Source organism: Lissotriton helveticus, chromosome 11, assembly GCF_964261635.1.
Source record: "Lissotriton helveticus chromosome 11, aLisHel1.1, whole genome shotgun sequence".
In the NCBI taxonomy this organism is placed as follows: domain Eukaryota; kingdom Metazoa; phylum Chordata; class Amphibia; order Caudata; family Salamandridae; genus Lissotriton; species Lissotriton helveticus.
In genome coordinates, this window is record NC_136072.1 from 68642399 (window position 1) to 68663214 (window position 20816).

General features: G+C 44.3%; 1 protein-coding gene across 21 annotated transcripts in view; it reads left to right on the forward strand.

The window, feature by feature from the left end:
• EIF4G1 (eukaryotic translation initiation factor 4 gamma 1) overlaps positions 1-20816 on the forward strand; it is a 980016-nt gene that overhangs the window by 171858 nt on the left and 787342 nt on the right. For 19 of the 21 annotated variants that reach the window (XM_078666154.1, XM_078666151.1, XM_078666155.1 and 16 more), the window contains one exon: positions 20143-20229. The exons of the other annotated variants lie outside the window; for them this stretch is intronic. In XM_078666154.1, coding sequence (XP_078522280.1) covers positions 20143-20229 — 87 coding nt within the window. The remainder of the gene's footprint in view (positions 1-20142; positions 20230-20816) is intronic. 21 annotated transcript variants of the gene reach the window in all.

The following is a 20816-nucleotide window of genomic DNA, read 5'->3' on the forward strand; positions in this document are numbered from 1 at the left end:
CCTGTACACGCTGCTTGTTTTTAGAAAACCTTTCCTGCAACGTTATCTGCACACTTCAGTCAATGCTCAGGAACAGAACAACATATCCTAGTGTTGCGTTGTCTGCTGCGAGACCTCTTCTAACATCTAGCCACATCATTACATCAGAGCTGTACCTCTAACATGTTTGTATTATATAAACTGTGCACTGTCCCTTAACGGGTCAGAGGGGGCCCTCCAGCCATGGCGGTCCTGGAACGAGTGCGGTGTTCGACATGCAGCTCTGCTAATTCTGGTCTTCATTCTGATCCTGTAGAGGGGGCTTTCCAATCCAACTCCAGACCAAGTCATCGGGTCTCAATTTAACCTAAGAGGTCGGCAGAGTGTACACACTCTATGCTCAGAGTAGTGGTAGTGCTAGGTAGGGATATATAGCTTTATTGAAATCAGTCTGGCATGGTTGGACTGTTCATTCTTTTCACCATGTTCACAATACTGTTTACTTTGCTTTGTTTTATCTGCCTAATCACAGCTCATTCTGTTTATGCAAGATTACGATTGTTTCAATAAATGGATTTAAAACTTCCTTCAATCTTTGACAGGACATGTATGAGTAAGCAATGGAAGTGGCAAGATCGTTTTTCACGATTCTCGTGTGCACCAGTGTCATGTTTGAGGTTGCCAAAAATCACTTGTCACCCCAGGAGTGTTAGGGGGTCTGGGTCCAAAGTGGGGTGGTGTGGTGAGAAAAAGAATGATGGATTTAACCCAGATCCTTGTGACTGGGGGTGAATGTTTGCATTGTCCAGCATTCTGGCCATCAATTGTTTCTTTTACAAATGTCGCCCTAAGTGGGATGGGTCTGCCCAGACGGTGGTCCCGTGCTCACTACACCACTGGATTCAAGCTAGCCTGGCTGATGAAGGGTGATGCCCTGAAACCGGTTCCAGGATGCTTGTTTCCGGTCCAGGGAGGACCTGACTTGGCAGTTCAGGCTGGACTGATCCCACAAGAAACAGGGTCAAGACTGATTTGCATATGGCTGGGTCCAAACTGGGGTTGTCTGGTGAGCAAAAGAATGATGGATTTAACCCAGACCCTTGTGACTGGGTGTGAATGTTTGCATTGTCGAGCATTTCATCCATCAATTGTTTTCTTTTGCATAGGGGTTAAGGTGAGGCACTATGAGCTAGCTAGGAGTTGGGCTAACACTCTGATGGTGTAGATGGGTTTAGTCCTTGCACTTTGACGTCCTGTTGTCCCAATATGCAGTCCTACATTTTCTAGTGGGAACTGTATAACACAACAGGTACTCCACCAATATTATCCAAACATCTGCAAAAGCTTAAATCAGAAGTGAACATCCTTCGGCAGAAGCATGCTGTGGCGCTCGTTCCTTCCAACCAGTGGGGGTTTAAGCCTGTTTTCTCTTGGTGAAAAAACGAATATAGACCCAGACTAGATCTGAAAATTTCAACCAAATGGATAGGGAGAGAACAAAATCAGAATGCTAGCATTACATCAAATTTATCTTCAAATCCATCAAGGAGACTGGCTCGGTTCCATAGATCATCTGGATGCGTATTTGCACATTCCAGGAAACATAGCAGATTCCTGTGATTTGTATTAGGACACAATCACTGCTGGTACAAAGTTTTTCCTTTGGCCTCCGATCAGACTTTATTTTTGTGCATGGCAGTGGTTGCTGCACATATTTGGAAGCCTAGTTTCGTCTATGCCTAGACAACTGGCATATCAAGGCATCAACTCAACAAGCACAGCTTTATTATCAAATAACTATCGCTCTTCATGATCTGCTTGGTCTTCATGTCAGTCACCAGAAATCTCCCTCCACGCCAGTTCTAGTCATTTCATTATCTAGGAGCAGCTATTGACACCATAAAAGCAAGTGTATCCTTTGGAGGAGAGACTGCTATACATACGTCTGCAGTGTCAATTTCTCATGAGTCTTGTATCCAATGATGAGAAGTGTAATCTCTTCTTGGATCAATGGCCTCTTGCATACATTTCCACTGCAAGAGTTTTGAAAGACCAGTGGAGTCTGAGTTTGGCAGCATGGCTCATGAGCTCATACAATATGGACATTTAAATGCATCACAGAAATGCATGAGCATTCTCGGAGGCTAAATGTCCAACATTTTCAGCTTACTCTCCTAAATAAAAGATTCTGTATCTGGTGTTCTGACCAGATCTTTGATTCAGCTACTGGCCAAAAAGTTCTACTTCCATACTTGCTTAATCTGGCTTGCCATTCTCTCCTATTAGTCAATTTGGCAGCTATTACTGCCTATAGAAAAGGTTATTCACAAACCTTTTTTCAAAGTCTGTTATTCACTACTTCCTGTAGGGTATAGTTTTCCCTCCAATACGCTGTCACTCCCCTCTTTAGGAATGTAACCTAGTACACTCACGTTTAATGGCATCGCATTTTGAGCCAATCCACAAGGCCTCATTGGAACACTTTTCTTTGATGGCTGCTTTCATAGTAGCCATCATGTCAGCTTGTAGGGTTAGTGAGATTCAAGCTTTGTTTTCACAAACTATATACAGTATTCAATAGCAGTAAGGTGGTTAATATGAGGACTCATCTGAAATTCCTGCCCAAAGTTGTTTTGGATTTTAACCTTGACCAATTACTTTGCTTACATTCTTTCAGCACCCTGCCACGGCACCAGAAACTCTCCAGGCTTTAGATGTTAGAGTCTTAAAATTGTATTTAGACAAAACAAGACATCTGCAAGTCTCATCAATTGTAAACTATGGCCTGGTACGTACAAGTTAAGCCATGTCTAACCAATCTGTATCCAGGTGGGGGATTTCTTGCCTACTGTTATGCTACCAGAAAGAAAATGTTTTGTTTGGTAGGTAAAAAGTTCATTCCACTAGAGGGAAAGCCGCTACAGCTGCTTTGATGAATATTCCTATTATGCAGAGCAGCTATGTGGAAATCAGTTCACACTTTTACCGGGCTCTATTGTTTGGACTCCGGTGCAAGCGTAGACTGCTGTAAAACATGTCTTGACGTAAATGGAAAAAGAGCGCTATGGCGCAGCCAGCATTAACCCAAAGATATGTTGCACAGCAGCCAGTGCCACTGTGTAATCTGCTTTTAACCAGGTAGGTGGGGTGGCATGCAACTATATCTGAGAGGGTGTGACATAATTGCCAGAACTGCACACTTCTCAACTGGGTTTGAGCTTCGTCTCAACATTTTGCAATTCTGGTGAAATAGGTTAATTGCCCTGTGCCTAAAAATCAAAATAGATTGTGTTCCTGTGTAATGTAACTCGTGCCCATGTAAAGCGCTCCAATACCTTCGGGTCGAGCAACATAAATCAGCAACAAGAGTGAGGGTGGGAAATAAAGGTGGGGATGATTGGGTTACAGAAAAGGATGGTAGCGGTTAAGTGAAAGTAAGTACTTGGAGTAGGCTGTGGCCTTTGGAAGGCCACAGGAAGCAGTACATGCTCTATGCTCCACAGCAAAGACAAAACTGAAGCACAGGAAATACCAACCAATAGGAAGCAAGGAAACGAGTAACATGGGAGCCAAACTTTAGTAAGTAAAGAACATTTAATAGGTGGGCTTTAAGCACATTTTAATTTGAAATTTTCTCAAGAATTTTTGCAAGCACCAAAATTATGGTTGGGTCCAGAAAATCTTTGTAGCTAGTAGATAAGAACTCATGTCCTGGAATGCTGCGTGCCTGCTATGACTCTGTTCATGCGCTGTGGGATATTGCGGGCACTCTAGTCCCTAATCTCCCTCAGGAATACCTGGTTTACTTTAGAGGCCTAATCCAAGATAGTCTGGCGGCATCCGGAGAGTTACTCAGTTTTGGATACAGCCTATTTGGTTGCTGGGTCTGTTGGAACATCATCGCTGTTCGCAGACAGGCCTACTGAGTCTAGATTTTCTTCTGATGTCCAGTTTTCCCTTCTACACTTCCACTTTCAAGACACCAAACTATTTGGGGAGACAGCAGCCTTGGAACGTTTCCCTTGGTCTGCAACTCCCAAAATATATTAGTTTCATAGTTTTGTGGATTTGGGAGAGGCTTAACATCTGCAAGCTGCCCTGTCAGCGTATAACAACCAATACAGCCATGACAGGAAAGTTAATCTTTTTCTGTAGGTTCATTACAGGCTGCTAAGAAGCCAGGTTTCCATTTAGCCACAGGTCTCAAAGGCCATAAATCCAGACCTTTGAGTCTTACAAACTTTGGAAGAGAGCTATTCCGTACCCGTCCAGTCTCCTCCTTTCATCCCTTATTGATGAATCTATGTAGTGTACAAGCGCTAAGTATTTATCATGTGCACATATCCAAGTAACGTGTTTTGATGTTTGCCTTTATTACACTTCAGAATTACAAAAAAGTGCTTTCATAACTACAGAAATGTTGAAATACTTGTACAGTTTAATTGCAAGCTATTTGTTAGAAAATGACCTTGCATCCTACAGCCCTCAATTTCACACTACCTGTACCCCAGCACAATTGTTAGATTACTTCTACTTTTCGTTCTCTGGCTGCAAAGTTAGAGGATTTTGTAAACTCCAATCTCTGGATAAATTAAGCCACAATTTTTATAAGAAGACATAAGCTGACATTTGACCGGTCTTTGAATGCACAGCTTATGTGACCAAATAAAGATTTAAAGCTATCAATAATGCTCTTTCACTTTATGAACAAGCACAACACCGGTTCTATGCCAGTGTATGCTTGCTACTTAGACCTGGCAAGTGGATCCTCAAAATAACTCTTCCTGAGAATCTGACATGCCATAGCGAGTGGGCAAATAGATTTCTTGAGGCCTGGTATTTCATGGAAATCTGCTCAAGAAGTGAAATCTGCATGTAGATGTAACTATCGAAAGAAAGTTACTTACCTTTGGTAACTGTTGCTAGTTGATACTCTACTAGCAGATTCCTCACAAGAATAATAAAATAAGAGCCCTATTTTCTATTGCACTGTTAGATGTCAGCCTAGTCATGTGTGCGCCTTACGTGTGGAAAATGTGATTAGAAACTAAAGTTGGCGGGGTGCTAGATGGGTGTCTGTCACAAGAGCTTTTCTGCCAGTGTCAGATGGAGCTGGTGCCGCCTACTATCGGCAGAGATATGGAGAAAGGTTTTCTGGACTAGTCTGGCACCCGGGGGAATATTCAAGACTTTAGGAATCTGCATGTGGATAGAGTATCCACCAGAAATTCTGTTACCAACGGTAAGTAACTTTTCCATTTATTTACGCACCAGGCAGTAAAATGATTGTTGAGCATTAGTCCTTAAATTGTATTCTTAGGAGCGTAAAGATCTCTTCGTGCTACAAGACCTTTTTCCCAGCTGGTCTCAACTTGAAAGCCACTGGTACTGTAGGCAGATCGCTGCTGTTTATAAAATGTTTTGCATATATTAGTGTCCTGCTACCTTGCCAGAACAGCCATCCTAGGACTAGACCACGACATGGAAAATATGTAGGATAGTTTACATGGAGAATGAGCCTGCTATTAATTATCTTCTCATATATGTGGTAATGCATGTCAAACCTACTCCAAAAACATGGTGTATCCTTTAATTGATCCATTTGAGTAAATTATCCATACTAGATTTCTCCCAGGTTACTCAACTTGATCTTTGCTATGAAAGATCACGTTGCATCTGCTCGAGAGGATGTTGAAGACCAGAAACAAAAATGCATCCCTTTTAAAAAGTGAAATTGATTAGTCTTTGACAAATTCAATTTCCTTTTTTTAGTTTGTCCAAACAATCAAGAAAACTAAAATGCTAAATGGTACTATTATTAACTGCTAAATCTGTAAGTGTGTTCACTCAGCGATAAACTCACTGCTCCAGGAATTTGGCCAGGCGTTTAGGTCAGTGGTGTCTCTAAACCTTCTTTTGATTTAGGGCCAATCAATCAATCATAACACTTGTATAGCGCACTACTCGCCCGGAAGGGTGTCAAGGCGCTTGGGGGAAGGGGTCTGCTACTGCTCGAACAGCCAGGTCTTGAGTTGTCTCCTGAAGGCGAGGTGGTCCTGGGTCAGCCGAAGGTGGATGGGGAGGGAGTTCCATGTCTTGGCCGCCAGGTAGGAGAAGGATCTGCCTCTGGCGGTGGCTCTTCGGATGCGTGGAACGGCGGCGAGGCTAGGAGACCGTAGCTGGCGGGTGGGCGTGTAGAAGGTCAGGCGGTCGTTGAGGTACTTGGGGCCCAGGTTGTGGAGAGACTTGTGGGTGAGAAGCCTGAACGTGATCCTCTTGTTGACGGTGAGCCAGTGCAGGTCCTTCAGGTGGCCGGAGATGTGGCTGCGTCGGGGGATGTCCAGGATGAGTCGGGCGGAGGCGTTCTGGATGCGTTGGAGTCTATTCTGTAGCTTGGCTGTGGTTCCGGCGTAGAGGGTGTTTCCGTAGTCCAGTCGGCTGGTGAAGAGTGCCTGGGTGACCGTCTTCCTGGTTTCGGTCGGGATCCATCGGAAGATCTTGCGAAGCATGTGAAGGGTGTGAAAGCACGATGAAGAGACGGCGTTGACTTGTCTGGTCATCGAGAGGGAGGAATCCAGGATGAAGCCCAGGTTGCGTGCGTGGTCTGTTGGCTTGGGAGTGGTGCCCAGGGCTGGGGGCCACCAGGAGTCATCCCAGGCGGAGGGCGATGATCCCAGGATGAGGACTTCCGTCTTATCTGAGTTCAGTTTCAGGCGGCTGTTCATCCATTCGGCGACGTCTTTCATCCCTTCGTGTAGGTTGGTTCTGGCGGTTTCGGGGTCTCTGGTGAGGGAGAGGATCAGCTGGGTGTCGTCGGCGTAGGAGATGATGTTGAGGTTGTGTTGGCGTGCGATGGCAGCGAGAGGTCTCATGTAGACGTTGAAGAGGGTGGGGCTGAGTGATGATCCTTGCGGGAGGCCGCAGATTACTTCGGTGGCCTTGGATCGAAACGGGGGGAGGCGGACTCTTTGTGTTCTTCCGGCGAGGAACGAGATGATCCACTCCAGTGCCTTCTCTTGGATGCCGATGTTGCTGAGGCGTTGGACTAGGGTGCGGTGGCAGACAGTGTCGAACGCTGCAGAGAGGTCCAGGAGGATGAGTGCCGCTGTTTCCCCGTTGTCGAGCAGGGCTCGGATGTCGTCGGTAGCTGCGATGAGGGCGGTCTCGGTGCTGTGGTTGGCTCTGAAACCGGACTGCGAGGGGTCGAGGGATCTGTTCGTCTCGAGGAAGGCGGCAAGCGGTCTGTTGACTATCTTCTCGATGACTTTGGCAGGAAAAGGGAGGAGCGAGATGGGGCTGAAGTTTTTGAGGTCGGTGGGGTCCGCTGTTGGTTTCTTCAGTAGGGCGCTGAGCTCGGCATGCTTCCAGCTCTCCGGGAAGGTGGCGGTGTTGAAGGAGGTGTTGATGACGTCCCGGAGTTGGGGTGGATGGTGGTCGGCCATGTTGAAGACGTGGTGGGGCAGGGGTCGGTTGGAGATCCGGAGTGGGTGCTGTTCATCGTGCGGGCTGTGTCTTCGGTGGTCACCGTGGTCCAGGTGCGGAGGGTGGCGGTGGGGTGCGTTGGTTCGACGGTTGTGTGCGTGGGTGGAGCGCCAAAACTGTTGTGGATGTCGGCTATCTTGCGGTGGAAGAACGAGGCGAGAGTCGCAGAGATCCTGTGAAGGAGTGATGCCGTTGTTGCCGGTGCTGGGGTTGGAGAACTCCTTGACGATGCTGAAGAGTTCCTTGCTGTCGCGGGCATTGTTGTCCAGTCGCTCCTTCAGTGATTTTTTTTCTTGGTGGTGCGGATGAGCTGGTGCTGCTTGCGGGTGGCGTGTTTGAGGGCGGTCATGTTGTCGGTGGTCTGGTCGAGGAGCCAGGCTTTCTCGAGGGAGCGGCAGGTCGTCTTGTAGTCCTTGAGTTAGTCAGTGAACCAGGGGGCCTTCTTGCTTCTGGGTCTGCTGGGAGGGTTCTTCAGTGGTGCGAGGTCGTCGGCGCAGGCGGTCAGCCACTGCGTGAAGTTGCGGGCTGCTTCGTTGGGGTCCGTTGTGCTGGCAGGTGGGTTCTGGCTGAGGGAGGTGGTGAGCTGGTCGGCGGTGATCTTGCTCCAGTTCCTGTGAGGAACCTGTTGCGGGTGGTGGTGGGTTGTGGTTTTTCTGAAGCTGAAGTGGACACAGCTGTGGTCGGTCCAGTGGAGTCCGGTGGAGTGGCTGAAGGTGATGTGCTTGCTGGATGAGAAGACTGGATCAAGCGTGTGGCCGGCGTAGTGGGTGGGGGTGTTGACCAGTTGCTTGAGTCCGAGGTTGTCCAGCAGGGCGGCGGTGTTCCGGTCCTTGTTGTTCTCCAGGTGGAAGTTGAAGTCACCTAGGAGGATGTAGTAGGCGGAGGTTAGGGCGTGTGGGCTGATGAAGTCCGTGATGTCTTCGCTGAATTGTGTGCGTGGTCCCGGGGGTCTGTAGATGAGGGTGCCTCTGAGGGTCGTCTTTGGGTTGGTGTGAATCTGGAAGTGGAGGTGCTCGGCGGTGGCGAAGGTGTCGTTGGAGTCGGTCGTGATGCGGATGGTGTTCTTGTGGACGATGGCGATGCCTCCTCCGGTCTGGTTGACGCGGTCCCTCCTGATGATCTTGTACCCGTCCGGGATGGCGATGTCGGGGGCTGAGGAGACGTTCATCCAGGTTTCCGTGAGGAAGGCGATGTCTGGTGATGTTGTGTCGAGGAGGTTCCAGAGTTCCACGGCGTGTCTGTAGACGGAGCGGTTGTTGAGCAGGATGCACTTGAGGTTGCTGCTGGTGCTTGGCTTGGCGGGCGCGGTGCAGGTTCGGAGGCAGGTGAACTTGCAGGTTCTGCAGGTGAAGGGTCCGTGAATGTGTTTCGGGGCGGCCCGGCAGCAGATGGGGTTCTGGCCGGCATTGAGTGCGTTGAGGGCAGCGGCGTCGTAGGTATGTCGGGTCGTCTTGCATCACTGCTTTAAATACCATGACTTCTGTTTTGAGCATCATAGCATCTATATACGCCAATCTTTTCTGTAATTAGTCAGGTGAGTTCAATGAAAATAATCAAGCTACTAATGGTGTTGTAATTATGACCATAAAAGACATGGTTACATAGTTGATGCTATATGCTAGATTAACAGCAGAGCTCCACTCAGTTCATCAGGCACGCTTGTCAGTAATAAAAAAAAAGATAACCTCGTCGAATGCCGTTGCTGGGGTAATACAGAACACCCATTGCTTCTGTGCCCCTGGCACCAAGCTAATGAGTCTTCCCATGACACTCATTTGCCACTGAATTATGGACGTTAAAAGTATTTAGGAGATTAAACTATTTTTCTCTAAACATCCGCTTATGCATTTTGAAAATGCCCACATTAACATCTCGAATATACACTTTTAAATGTTGGTATACATACATTTATGCAACCAAGGAAAAGGTTCTAATTTTGTAGGCTGGACTGCACTTAGGGTAGTTACTTTAGGGTATTTGGGGAGCTGCCAGCTTAATGTATATGCATCACTTTTTTCTGTTATGCATCTGTGCTTGGGCATTTGATGACAGGAGGTGATGGAGATAAGGGAGCTGGAACCAACCTGATTCAGAGTCTCTACCAGTACCTCAAAGTAGAGGTCTTTTATTATTGCGGTTTCAGGATTCCTGCAGGGTCTAGTGTGTAGGAACCCATTTGATATCACTGCTGTTTATTGCTGTTCACACTATTTATTTATTTTTAGCATTTATTAAGCGCGAACAATTGCCCGCAGGCGTCTCGGCGCTGTACTATTGATACTCTCCTGAATGATCTTATACATTTTTTCAGAGGTTAAATAACCAAGTCTTCAGTTTCTTCCTAAAGGACATGAGATTTGGGCTGGATCTTATGGTTTGCGGGAGTGTATTCCATAGTCTTGGGGCGGCAACTAGGAAACGTCTGTCTCCCCAGTTGACCAGCCTAGTCTGTGGCACTACCAAGTCATTCTGTCCTGCTGATCGTAGCGTTCGAGTGGGAATGTATGGGACAAGATGGTCGCACAAAAATTGAGGCGCTTGATGGTGTAGTGACTTGTAGACGATGCATAACGTCTTGAATTTAATTCTATTCCTAACAGGGAGCCAGTGGAGACTCCTTAAGGACTCAGCCATTGGCTTGAATTTAGGGATGTTGAGGAGAAGTCTAGCTGCTGCATTTTGGATTGTCTGCATTTTCTTGATAATCCTGACTTGGGCATTAGCGAACAAGCCATTGCAGTAATCCAATGCTGATAGAACCATAGCGCTGACCAATGTCTTTCCTACATTTTTGGGAAGAAAAGGAAGAATCTTCCTGACCAGTCGTAACTTATAGAAGGCAGTGGAGGCCGTCTGATTGGCGTGAGCCATGAAATTTAGATTGTCATCAAAGATGACACCCAAATTTCTAACTTTCGTGACTGGTTTGGGTGCAGCTCCAAAGGAAGGTGGCCACCAAGTTGGGGACCAGCTAGGGCTGAGATGGCCAAAAGTGACCACCTCGGTTTTATCGGAATTAAGTTTCAAACAGTTCGCTGACATCCATTTTCCAATGGCCAGCATACCTGTTTTGAAACTTTCCGCCACTGTTTCCCCATCATTTCTGAAAGCCAGTATCAGCTGTGTATCATCCGCATATGAGGTAAGGTTCATCCCATGCGCTTTGATGGTTTTTGCGAGGTCCGACACATATATATTAAATAGTGTCGGACTAAGGGATGAACCTTGGGGTACCCCACATGGCAGTGATAACTCAGCAGATTCAAATTGGCCCAGTATAACTGCCTGAGATCTCTCCGCCAGAAAAGATGCCAGTAGATCTTTTGCTAGGCCTTGCACGCCCATCTTTTCGACACGGTTGACTAAGATCTTATGGTCAACCGTGTCGAAAGCAGCCGATAAATCTAGAAGCACCAATAGTACTGTGCCACCTTGATCTCTAATTAATCGGATATCGTCTGCCGCTTTAATAAGCGCTGTTTCCGTTCCATGAAACTTGCGGAATCCGAATTGTGTTTCGTCGAGTAGGTGATATTGCTCGATGAATTCCGCAAGTTGAGTATTCATGGCTTTTTCGACTATCTTAGCAAAAAAGGGTAAGTTCGCGATGGGCCTATAATTTTTAAGTTCTGCTTTATCTAAGCCGGGTTTTTTCAGGAGGGGTTTAAGCAAGGTCTTTTTTAACTGATTAGGGAAGATGCCTGTGCGGAACATTAGATTGGTTATTTGAGTAATAACTGGAATGACAGTGTCTATTAGTGACCGGAGGGTATTTAAAGGACAGGGATCCAGAGCTGATCCAGATTTGATAGTTTTAATTATATCCTGGATTTGATCTTCAGTGACCTCTGTAAAGCAAGAAAAATTATTGCTTGGAGATGATATATTTATTTTTTCAGTGCATTGGTTATCACCCAGATTAAATGCTGAAAATATGTCGTTCACCTTGGTGAAAAAGAAGGATGCCAATGAATCACAGAAATCTTGTGAGCAAGGGGGGTTAAGGTCTGGGACACATCCCGCGAGATGTTTAGTTATTTCAAAGAGCTTTTTATTCGAATTTTTGGCGCTTTCGATTTGCTCAGTGTAGTACTTCTTTTTTGTCTCTGTGATCAAAAGTTAACAATTCCTTATACACTATCCTATTTTCCTTATCATACTTTTTCCTCCAGTTTCTCTCTTTGTTTCTGCATTGCTGTTTTAGTTTTTTTAGCTCCTCGGTGTACCATGGTGCTGAAGGGGAGCTTCTATTCCTGGACATCATTTTTTCTGGTACCAGTTTATTAGCCGCCTGGCCCACCCATGTGTGGTATTGCTCAATAGCAGTTTCTGGGTCAGTAGCCCATATGGGCGTTGAATTATGTAACGCCTCCTTGAAACAGGGAATGTTGATGTCTTTCCAGACCTTGAACAATTCTCGTTTAGGGGAGGATGTTGTGGCGGTAGATGTTTTATTAATTTGTATTGTTGCCAGTACCAGGTGATGGTCGGTCCAAGTCATTGGCAAGACATCGGTCACTAGAATATTATCCAAATTAGTAAAGATACCATCTAGGGTATGGCCTGCGGTATGAGTAGGTCCTTTCACCAACTGCGATAGACCAAAGACCTCCATTTCGGACTGCAGAGATGTAGTATCCTTATCTTCACTACAGTCCAAATGGAAATTGAAATCACCTAACAGTGTTACTGATTTATTGGTAACTGAGGTTTCTAGAATGGTGAGAATTTCTGTGAGGAATTCCGATCGGGTTTCTGGTCTTCTATATAATAGTACGCCTTTAAAGTTATATGAGTGGGACAAATAGATATCAAATTGAAGCGCCTCGCATGTCTTAGAAGGAATTGCAGTAGTACGAATTTTAAAGGAGTCACGGGCAATTATAGCAATCCCACCGCCTTTTACCAGTTCTGTCTAGTCTATAGCATTCGAGTCCTTGTGGAACAGCTATTGCAAGGTCTGGGTCGGAAGCTTTATCCAACCAAGTTTCCGTCAAGAACATTATATCTATGTTCCTGTCTGTGAGTACATCGGCTATTTCTTGCCTATGTTTGGCTAATGAGCGCCATAGTGAACATTAACTTTGTCTGGTTAGAATTATCACTACCTGCCCTTTTATTTAATAGAGGGATGGACGTTTGACAGTGTTTACAGTCCAATGCCGTTTTAGATGATATAGAGTCAGATGATATGGAATCAGGACTATACCTTGTGCATTTTTCCATAGGTTGTGGGCGGAGGTCAATCAGCGCAGTGCGCGGGTATGATGTACACTAGATCAGTGGTTCCCAAACTTTTGACTCCTGAGGACCCCCATTGAGTCCCCACTGGAAGCCGGGGACCCCCAGGCAATTTCTATGAGTTAAATTTCAAACAATAAAACAGTAATTCGAAAAAAATACACACGTGTGCACACAAAACAAATACTCAAAGTACTAAGGATTTTGGGGCCAGATGGACATCCATTTAATTTAGCGCCTCGCAATTGGCGACACTTTGCGAGTGGCAAATTGCGAGTTGCTAAATTAAATATACAACAGTGTGTTTAACACTGTTAGGGATTCCCAATTGGGTTGCACATTGCGAGGATCATTAATATTAATGAGCCTCTTGCAATTTGCGAGCCCAATGGGAATGCCAGCCCTCCCAGCGATGGTGGCCTGCTGGGCTCTGCAGTCCACCATGTCTCGGACTGCTTTTAAATAAAGCAGTTAAAAAAAATGAAGCCTGTTTACCATTCATTTAAAAAAAAAAAAAAAAAAAAAATGAAACATTTTTGTTTTATTTTCTAAGGGCAGGCAGAGGTCCCTGGGACCACTGCCTGCCCTTAAAAAATAATTTTGCATGCATTTACAAAGGGGAATGGGTCCCCTGAGGAACACTTCCCATTTGCGAATGCATTACCATCTACTTGAAGTAGGTGGTAATTGTGACTGTTTTGCAACCGCAAAACATTTGTACATGGTTTTGAGACTCGCTATTTGGAAGGGAATGCCTCTTCCAAATAGCTAGTTGCAAAACCTATTTAGAGAGTCGCAAACAAATTGCGACTCGCTTAATAGGCTATGTACATGGCCCAATAGGTTTTTTCATGCGCAAACGGGTTCGCGAACCCGTTCGCGCATATCAAAACAGATCGTACATCTGGCCCTTAGTATTTTATATTGAAGTAATAGCCCCTCTGTCACATGTATTTCATTTGTTTTATAGCATCTCTCATTGTAGGATGTCAGAGCACTTCACATCACACAAATATAGAGACACTGAATCATACATGTAAATCAGTGTGTATATAAAATGTTTAAAGAGTGCTTGGTCTGGAAAAGCACAAACTCAGGATTCAGAACATAACATAGTGGCTAGCATTGACTTTAACATTAAAAATGTATTTCCACCCAAATATATCTTTTTAGCAGCATCAGGATAATGAATAACTGGGACAAAATATAAGTTACTAACTGGTACCATGCAGTTTGCAAGCAGCTCTTTGATGACAGTTTATAGGTCCCTCTGCTAGATTAGGATTGTCACTTATGAAGTGCACAGTAACAAAAGGAACTGTTACAAAAGCAGTAACCACAAACCTAGGCACATAAAATACTGCTTTTTAAGATGCATGTTACACATTCTTTGCAGTAGGCACATTAACCCTCTGTGCTACATTAGTTAAATCAAAGCTGCAACTGAACAAAACTCTCCTTGCTCTCCAGCAGGTACATAAATCACTGGCATTCTCGTGACACTTTTATTGTTGCTGGAAAGCTGCTAATTATACAAGAAACGTTTCTGTGCTTTTAAAACTGTTGCCCACGGACCCCCTGGGAATGTGTCACGGACCCCTGGGGGTCCGCGGACCACAGTTTGGGAAACACTGCACTAGATGATGCGAAGTGGTAAAGGAAACCCAATTTCAGTTTCCTTTGTCACTGACTACAAAAAGCTTTTCCTGTAAATACAAGAAAACATGTTTCATATCCAGAAACTGAAATAAATTGGACCACTTGGGCCATTGAATTTATTTTGGACTATTCACCTTACACTTAACATTACCATTGATATATATACTCTTTTGGTGTTTCAGACTATTTCCCACTTCCTTTGAGTGAGACATTCCACCCTGTTCAAGCTGTGCCCTTCTGGTAGCAAAGGTTCTGTCTGGTGTAGCACCCATTTACATGTGTCTTTGTATATCTATTGTTTGCATTCTCTTATAAAGCCATAATGCTAGTTGGTATGTGCGGATAATTACCCCAACTGCTACCATTTGTAAAGTTGACCTTTATAAGATGCTGTTGCAACATTTTCTTTTTAGCTCCTCTCTCCTTTCTGCTTCTTGGTAGGACACAGGGAAGAGGTTCTCCTGATCCACCTCCTTTCATTCTTTTCTGTTTAGCTGAACCTCCCTCATCTGTCGGCAAACACCAGCATAGTTAATCTAGTTTATGTTGAAAACGAATGCCATGGGGGAAAGCTTTAGGATGCAAATAAAATAACTACGTATAGTACACTAAATGTAACACGACAGGCTTAACATGGCAGTGAGAAATATTAAACAAGACCTGAAACCATACAAAAACCCTCCACTTGGTACAAACGGGTAATTCTGCCAAACCATGCAAAAAATTATTCATTTATGATTACCATCCTTAAATACTTTTAAAAATTTAGCAGCGAAGAAGTGTCATCAGATTTAATGGGATCATTCTAAAGTTCAACCCCTGCTGAATCAAACCTAAGAGGGCAAGAAAAGGGCAAAGATAATTTCGGATCTGTCATTTAAGTGTTATTTAGTACCTCTTGTGTACTGTATAATGATAAATAACAATGTTTGGGTTGCTTGAGGTCTTTTTCTGGATTCCTGGGGGAGTGTTTACCGGACCTTAAACTGTAACCACATTTCAGTGTTGTCCTAAGATCACAGTACTATTACATTCCAGTTGACATGGCACCATACTTTTTGCACACTCTGAGAAGACCTGTTGAGTTATCCCAGTTTAATCCAGGTGGTAACAGGTGCTTAAAGTCAAATTGCAGTGAAACACGAAAGGTAAAAATAAATGGAATGTCCAGCCAGCACTTTACTTTGAAAGCACAAGATTGTATTAGTAGGTCAGACCAGTTAAAACTTTCCTGTACAAATTAAAACTCCCTCACACCTTCTGGAGCTGAGAACCAACCTCAAATGGTTTACAATTTATTTGTGTCGCATGGGTAATGTGACCCATGGGTGAAAGTTTGTAAGTGACTGAGTCCAGAAGCAATTGGGTTTATGAGGTTAGTCATCGGAATGCAAATGTAAAGCACTTTACAAAGATGTATGTTACAGCATTTGTAACTGGTTTGCCAGAACCTCTGAGTGAATGTCAAATTGTGGATGATGGTGTTCTTATTAATTTCAGGAATTTACACACTCCATTGGGCTAAAAAAAAATCCCAAACAGTTCACTCTTTAAGGTCTATATCTGTAGGTACGAGGAGAATTTGGAATGGTCTTATTGGTTTCCAGTTAGTGGTTGTGGGGGGGCTCATATCACTAGTCCAGTGTCTAATGTCCACCGGGCACTAGACCTTATGTGGCTACTCTGCCAGTTCACACTGCATCCCTTTGAAGGAATATTGTGTGTATTGAGTGACCTGTATTGTAGGGTTCTCAAGGGATTAGGTAACCTGTAGAGGGCACTTGGGGAATGCACTGAAATGTGGAAGACAACCGGGACAATTTCTCAAAGCTAAGCTGTGGATTTTCGTCCCAATGGACTCTAAGGCCTCTTCACCATCAGAATCTTTGAATGATTAAACAATTTCTCATCTCAAAAAATAATTGTTCCACGCCCATGTTAATCTGCATTTACTATGGCACAAGTAAAGTTTATTCATAGCTTAACTGGACACTAATTCTGTTCTCGAGCCTTCCCATCTACTAGTGAGCAGTCCCTTGTTCCCCTAGAGTTTGTTAGAAAGTGAAGAGGATTAAAGATACTGGTGCTGTCCTGGAGAGGATTCTTAATGTGCATATATCTAGGACCCCCTGAGAAAATAGATACTACAAGTCCATGGTCAGGGATAAATAGCATGAGAGATAACAACCAGGGCACTTCAACCAACCAACTGTTTTTATTACAATGGAGAGGATTCTTGTCAGACGCTCCAAACAATGAAAGGAGTTGGCCTAACGGCTAGGGCTCTCAACCTCAGGCCTGGGGAACCGGGTTCGAGTCTCTGTAATGTCGCTAAACCTCCTGTGATTCTGGGCAAATCACTTAATCTCCCCATGCCTAACAAAAATGAATTTGTGTCCTCATGTAACAGTGCTATGTAAAGCGCTCTGATACCCGGTTCGGGTCAAGTTCGCACTATATAAAACTCTGGGGGGGAAAAAAATACACTTTTCTGTACGCATGAAAAAGGCAATGGAATGGGTTGACTGTTCTTATCCCATCGGTTTTTCAGACTTGCTCTCATGGCCTAATTTCAAGCTCATTTAGGCACCCTGCAAATCTGTTGTGCAGTTGGCTTCCGTAAGAAGTTGACTGCAATCTAACCTGCTGGGTTCTAAGCACTCTATACCAAATAACATGACCCAAGGATAAACATTCTGTGCCTTAGTTTGGTGCGGTTTACTGTAGTTACAGTAGCTTTGAGCGTAAAAAAGGATACCAAGCCTTGGGAGAGCAAGCGCAAGAAGTTTTCCAAAATGGAGCTTTATTGCTAAATTCACTAGATTTACTACTAAGCTAAACGTTTTGAGTTAATCTGATTTTAGAAATCTAGTTTCCTCAGTCCTTTCAGCCATCAAACCTAAAATTCCTGACTCCTCTCAACAGCTGGCAGCTCACTGCCAAGTTCTGAACACTCAGATGGTGGCCATTGCAGGAAATAAAGCTACAAATCTTCCTTGGTCGAAGGTAATCTTCAAGTGAGTTAATTATTTTTCCCCCTTATGCAAGTAAGTGATTTTTGTCTTAACCAACAAGAATGCAGCCAGATTGAATTTGAGCTTCTGGAATTGGGTGGTTCATAACACCCTGGTTTAAGCAGGCACCATAATCCACAGTGGTGATATCTTTGGAAAGGTTTGGAGCAAAGCACAGTTGGCAATGGCCTCAATTTGTTTCTGTCAACATTCTCTACTTTTGACCTGGTCTCCAATTTTTGGTTGGCTTTCGTTTGCATCCCTGGTTGCTAGGACTTGACAAAATCTGAAATTGTGACAACTTTTAGCCCCATTTTGGCTCATGCAGATTGCTTCTTGATTCTCCTCTCCGTGTCCTAAAGCTTTATTCGCAGATTATAGATCTCTTGATTCAGCAGGAGTTCCTGACTCTTTATCTCCTCCCCCTGTAAAGTAAAGTCCACATTTGTAAAGCGCACAATCACCCGTAAGGGTCTCTAGGCGCTGGGGGCCGTCGGGAAGATTAAGCGAGCTATTGCCCAGAGTCACATGGTGCTGGGCTAACCTGCCGCCGGAGCCAGGGATCGAACCATGGTCCCCAGATTCCAGCGTCAGTCGCCCTGGCCGCGGCGCCACACCTGTAGAAAACAGGGTCCTTGTTCCCAAGAAACCAATGTTTGACAAATCAGAATGTCACTTGGAGTACAGAGACTACACAAGGCTGGCTTTTAAGGAAGCACACATGGCTGCAACTTTTTTTCTTGGCTCTGAAATAGCTCCTTGGTACTTTCCAGGTCCCACTATATGTAAATATTATGTGGGCTGACAGTCTTCAAAAGCCTGGAGACTGTCTTCTTGCCAATTTACATACTTTAACCAGATCCTGCTGCTTTCAGGAGGGATGTGGGTTTGGGTCCATTGGGTTTTTGGATCCTAAACCATTTGTGTATTTGACATTTTGTGACACTGACATAGTGGCTTTGAAAACAGCCTTTTTAATAATCTCTGCTCGTAGGGCTGAGCTTTATTTCTTGAAGGTGTATTTCTAGTTTTCCAGAAGACCAATGAACCTCTCCTTTTTATAAAGGTTTTGATGCAGGGTCATTGTATAAAGGTTGTCTATAGTTTCCTTGAAAGGACAGGCGATTTGATCATGGCAGAAATAAAACATTACTAAGGCTATACAAAGGCTGTACCCTAAAGTTTAACATTTCCAACAATTATAAAATGTAGGCAAATATTGGCAATTTTTCCTTTAAAAAAAAAAAAAGAAAACATGGTTTTAATTCACCTACCGGCCTGCCTTAAACGGAATTACAACTAAATTTTACAGTTAAATTCGAAAGGATGGGAGGTCTAATAGTAAACAGGATTTCACCATACATGATTGATCTCTGTATTCAAGTCAAGCAAATCAACTTGTAAAATCAGTTGCCAGCACAGCGCATAGGAAGGACTCGTTCGGTAGAAACTCCATGAACCCGTTTCCGTATTAAAAGCAACATTCTATTTGTAACCCTAAAAAGAGCATAATTGGTTTTGGGCTCTTTGCTCATGTAATCTTGATTTGGCAGGAGGAATACTAGACCACCTCAGCCCCTCCCCTCTACCATACCATTTCACTGACACCAGTTGCTATTTGCTGTTGGAATTACATTTGTTAATCATGTAGTCATTGCTTTTCTTAATGTAGTGTAGATTCTAATGTAGGTTTCACAAAGTGCTGAAATTCTACTGTCAACCCAGACCTCTTGTTCTAATGGCCAATGAACTACAAAGCTGGAAGTTTTGAAATTTCCTGGCACCATAAGATTTTATCAAAAGGGACAAATACCTTTCAGAAACCTAATCTTTTCTTGTGACCTTGGCCCCGGCAACAAAGTGAAGGGTACCATTACTGTATAGATGCGTGTCTGTAGCCCATGCCTTTGAACAAGCTTTTTAACCTCATCAGAGATTTAGGCCCTCTTCACATTTAAGTTTACATTTGCTCCCAGAAGCCTCCTCACATTGCTTAATTTTAGCTGACGACTACTAAAGCTATTCCATAAGCTCCAACTAAATCATTACCCACCAGTTTTATTTTCCCAGAAATATGCCGTTTTTAGCTAGGAAGTACTAGCTAACAAGCTTTTTGGGCCCTGATTTGGCATATGTTGTCTCCCCTCCTGGTCTGTGCAGTGGAGTCTGGTTCCTAGCCAATATAGGACATGGGAGGGCCTAGTACCAAAATATTCCTGAACTTCTGCCACTTGCATTCTTTCACAACAATCTCCCAATTATTTACTTGCTCTGCAGCGTCTACTTTGCTCAAAAGTTGGCAAAAAAAATAGGCCTGTGCTGGGCTAGTTGGTTGCTCTTTGGTTGGGGTAGGGCCTGCAAGCTGGGTTTGAGTGTTAATCTGTGGTGCCTTGCAACACCTTGTGGATGATTTGACATTACTGACAGCACGTAAGGTGGAGCTAACCAATTGTGGGAAGCAAGAACTGAGAGTACCACATTCACCATGAAAGTAAAGTGTTCTAGTGTAGGACTAAGTGCCATATTCACCATGAAGATCAAGTTCCCTAGTGTGTCACAGGGCCGTTTGTTAGATAAAAATAATCTCAAAGGTGATTTTCACTGTCAAAGATGTTAAAGTGTAATTAGTTGTATTTACAGGGCAGAGCATTGCACAAGACCAGCTTATGCACCAATGCTTGCTGGTCAGCCTGTCCATTACATCACTTGCTCCGAATTTTTGAGGGTCCTTTTTGCACTGACCTCCAAGTGTCTCCTTTTTCACCAGTCACTGTACCCATCTGCTCAGACGGCATCCGTGGTGTTCGGCCCGCCACAAGTTACACAAATGAATACGCCTTCTCAGACTCGGCCGGTAAGATATCTTGTGTATGTCTTTATCTGGGGAGTATCTCCGTTAATTTTGCTGTGTTGGACTGTTTGGGTGGATGGAGAATCTGAAGTGTAACAGAAGGAAGGCCTTCAGGAAGTACTGAGACGTAACAGTTGATGCTTAGACACAAAGCAATATATTTTGTTCTGTGTGAATAGGAAGTACTGTTTAGTTTGAGGGGTGCATTTTCGAATTAGATGAATCAGTTCAACTGAATATATAAGCACTTTTCTGACATTCCTCATGTTGTGAATATCCTCCAGGTGCCGGACTGGATACAAAATCTTTCCCCAGCAATAGCTCTTCAGTAGCACTGTGCAGGAACGTTGTCCTAATAGGCATGGTCAGTGAACGACGTATGGTGCTGACTGGTCCAATGCCATGGGCTCCTGTTTTTCTGCCCATCATTGAGGGTGCTCTCAATCTCCCTAGATGTTTCTAAGACACAATTCATCAGCTTTTGACAATGGTCTACCCCAAGGTCTAGGTGGTTATGGGGTGGGCGCTGTTTAATTCTGGTCATAGATGTCTTAAAAATGTCTGATCCACGCAACACCTGCATATGGTTT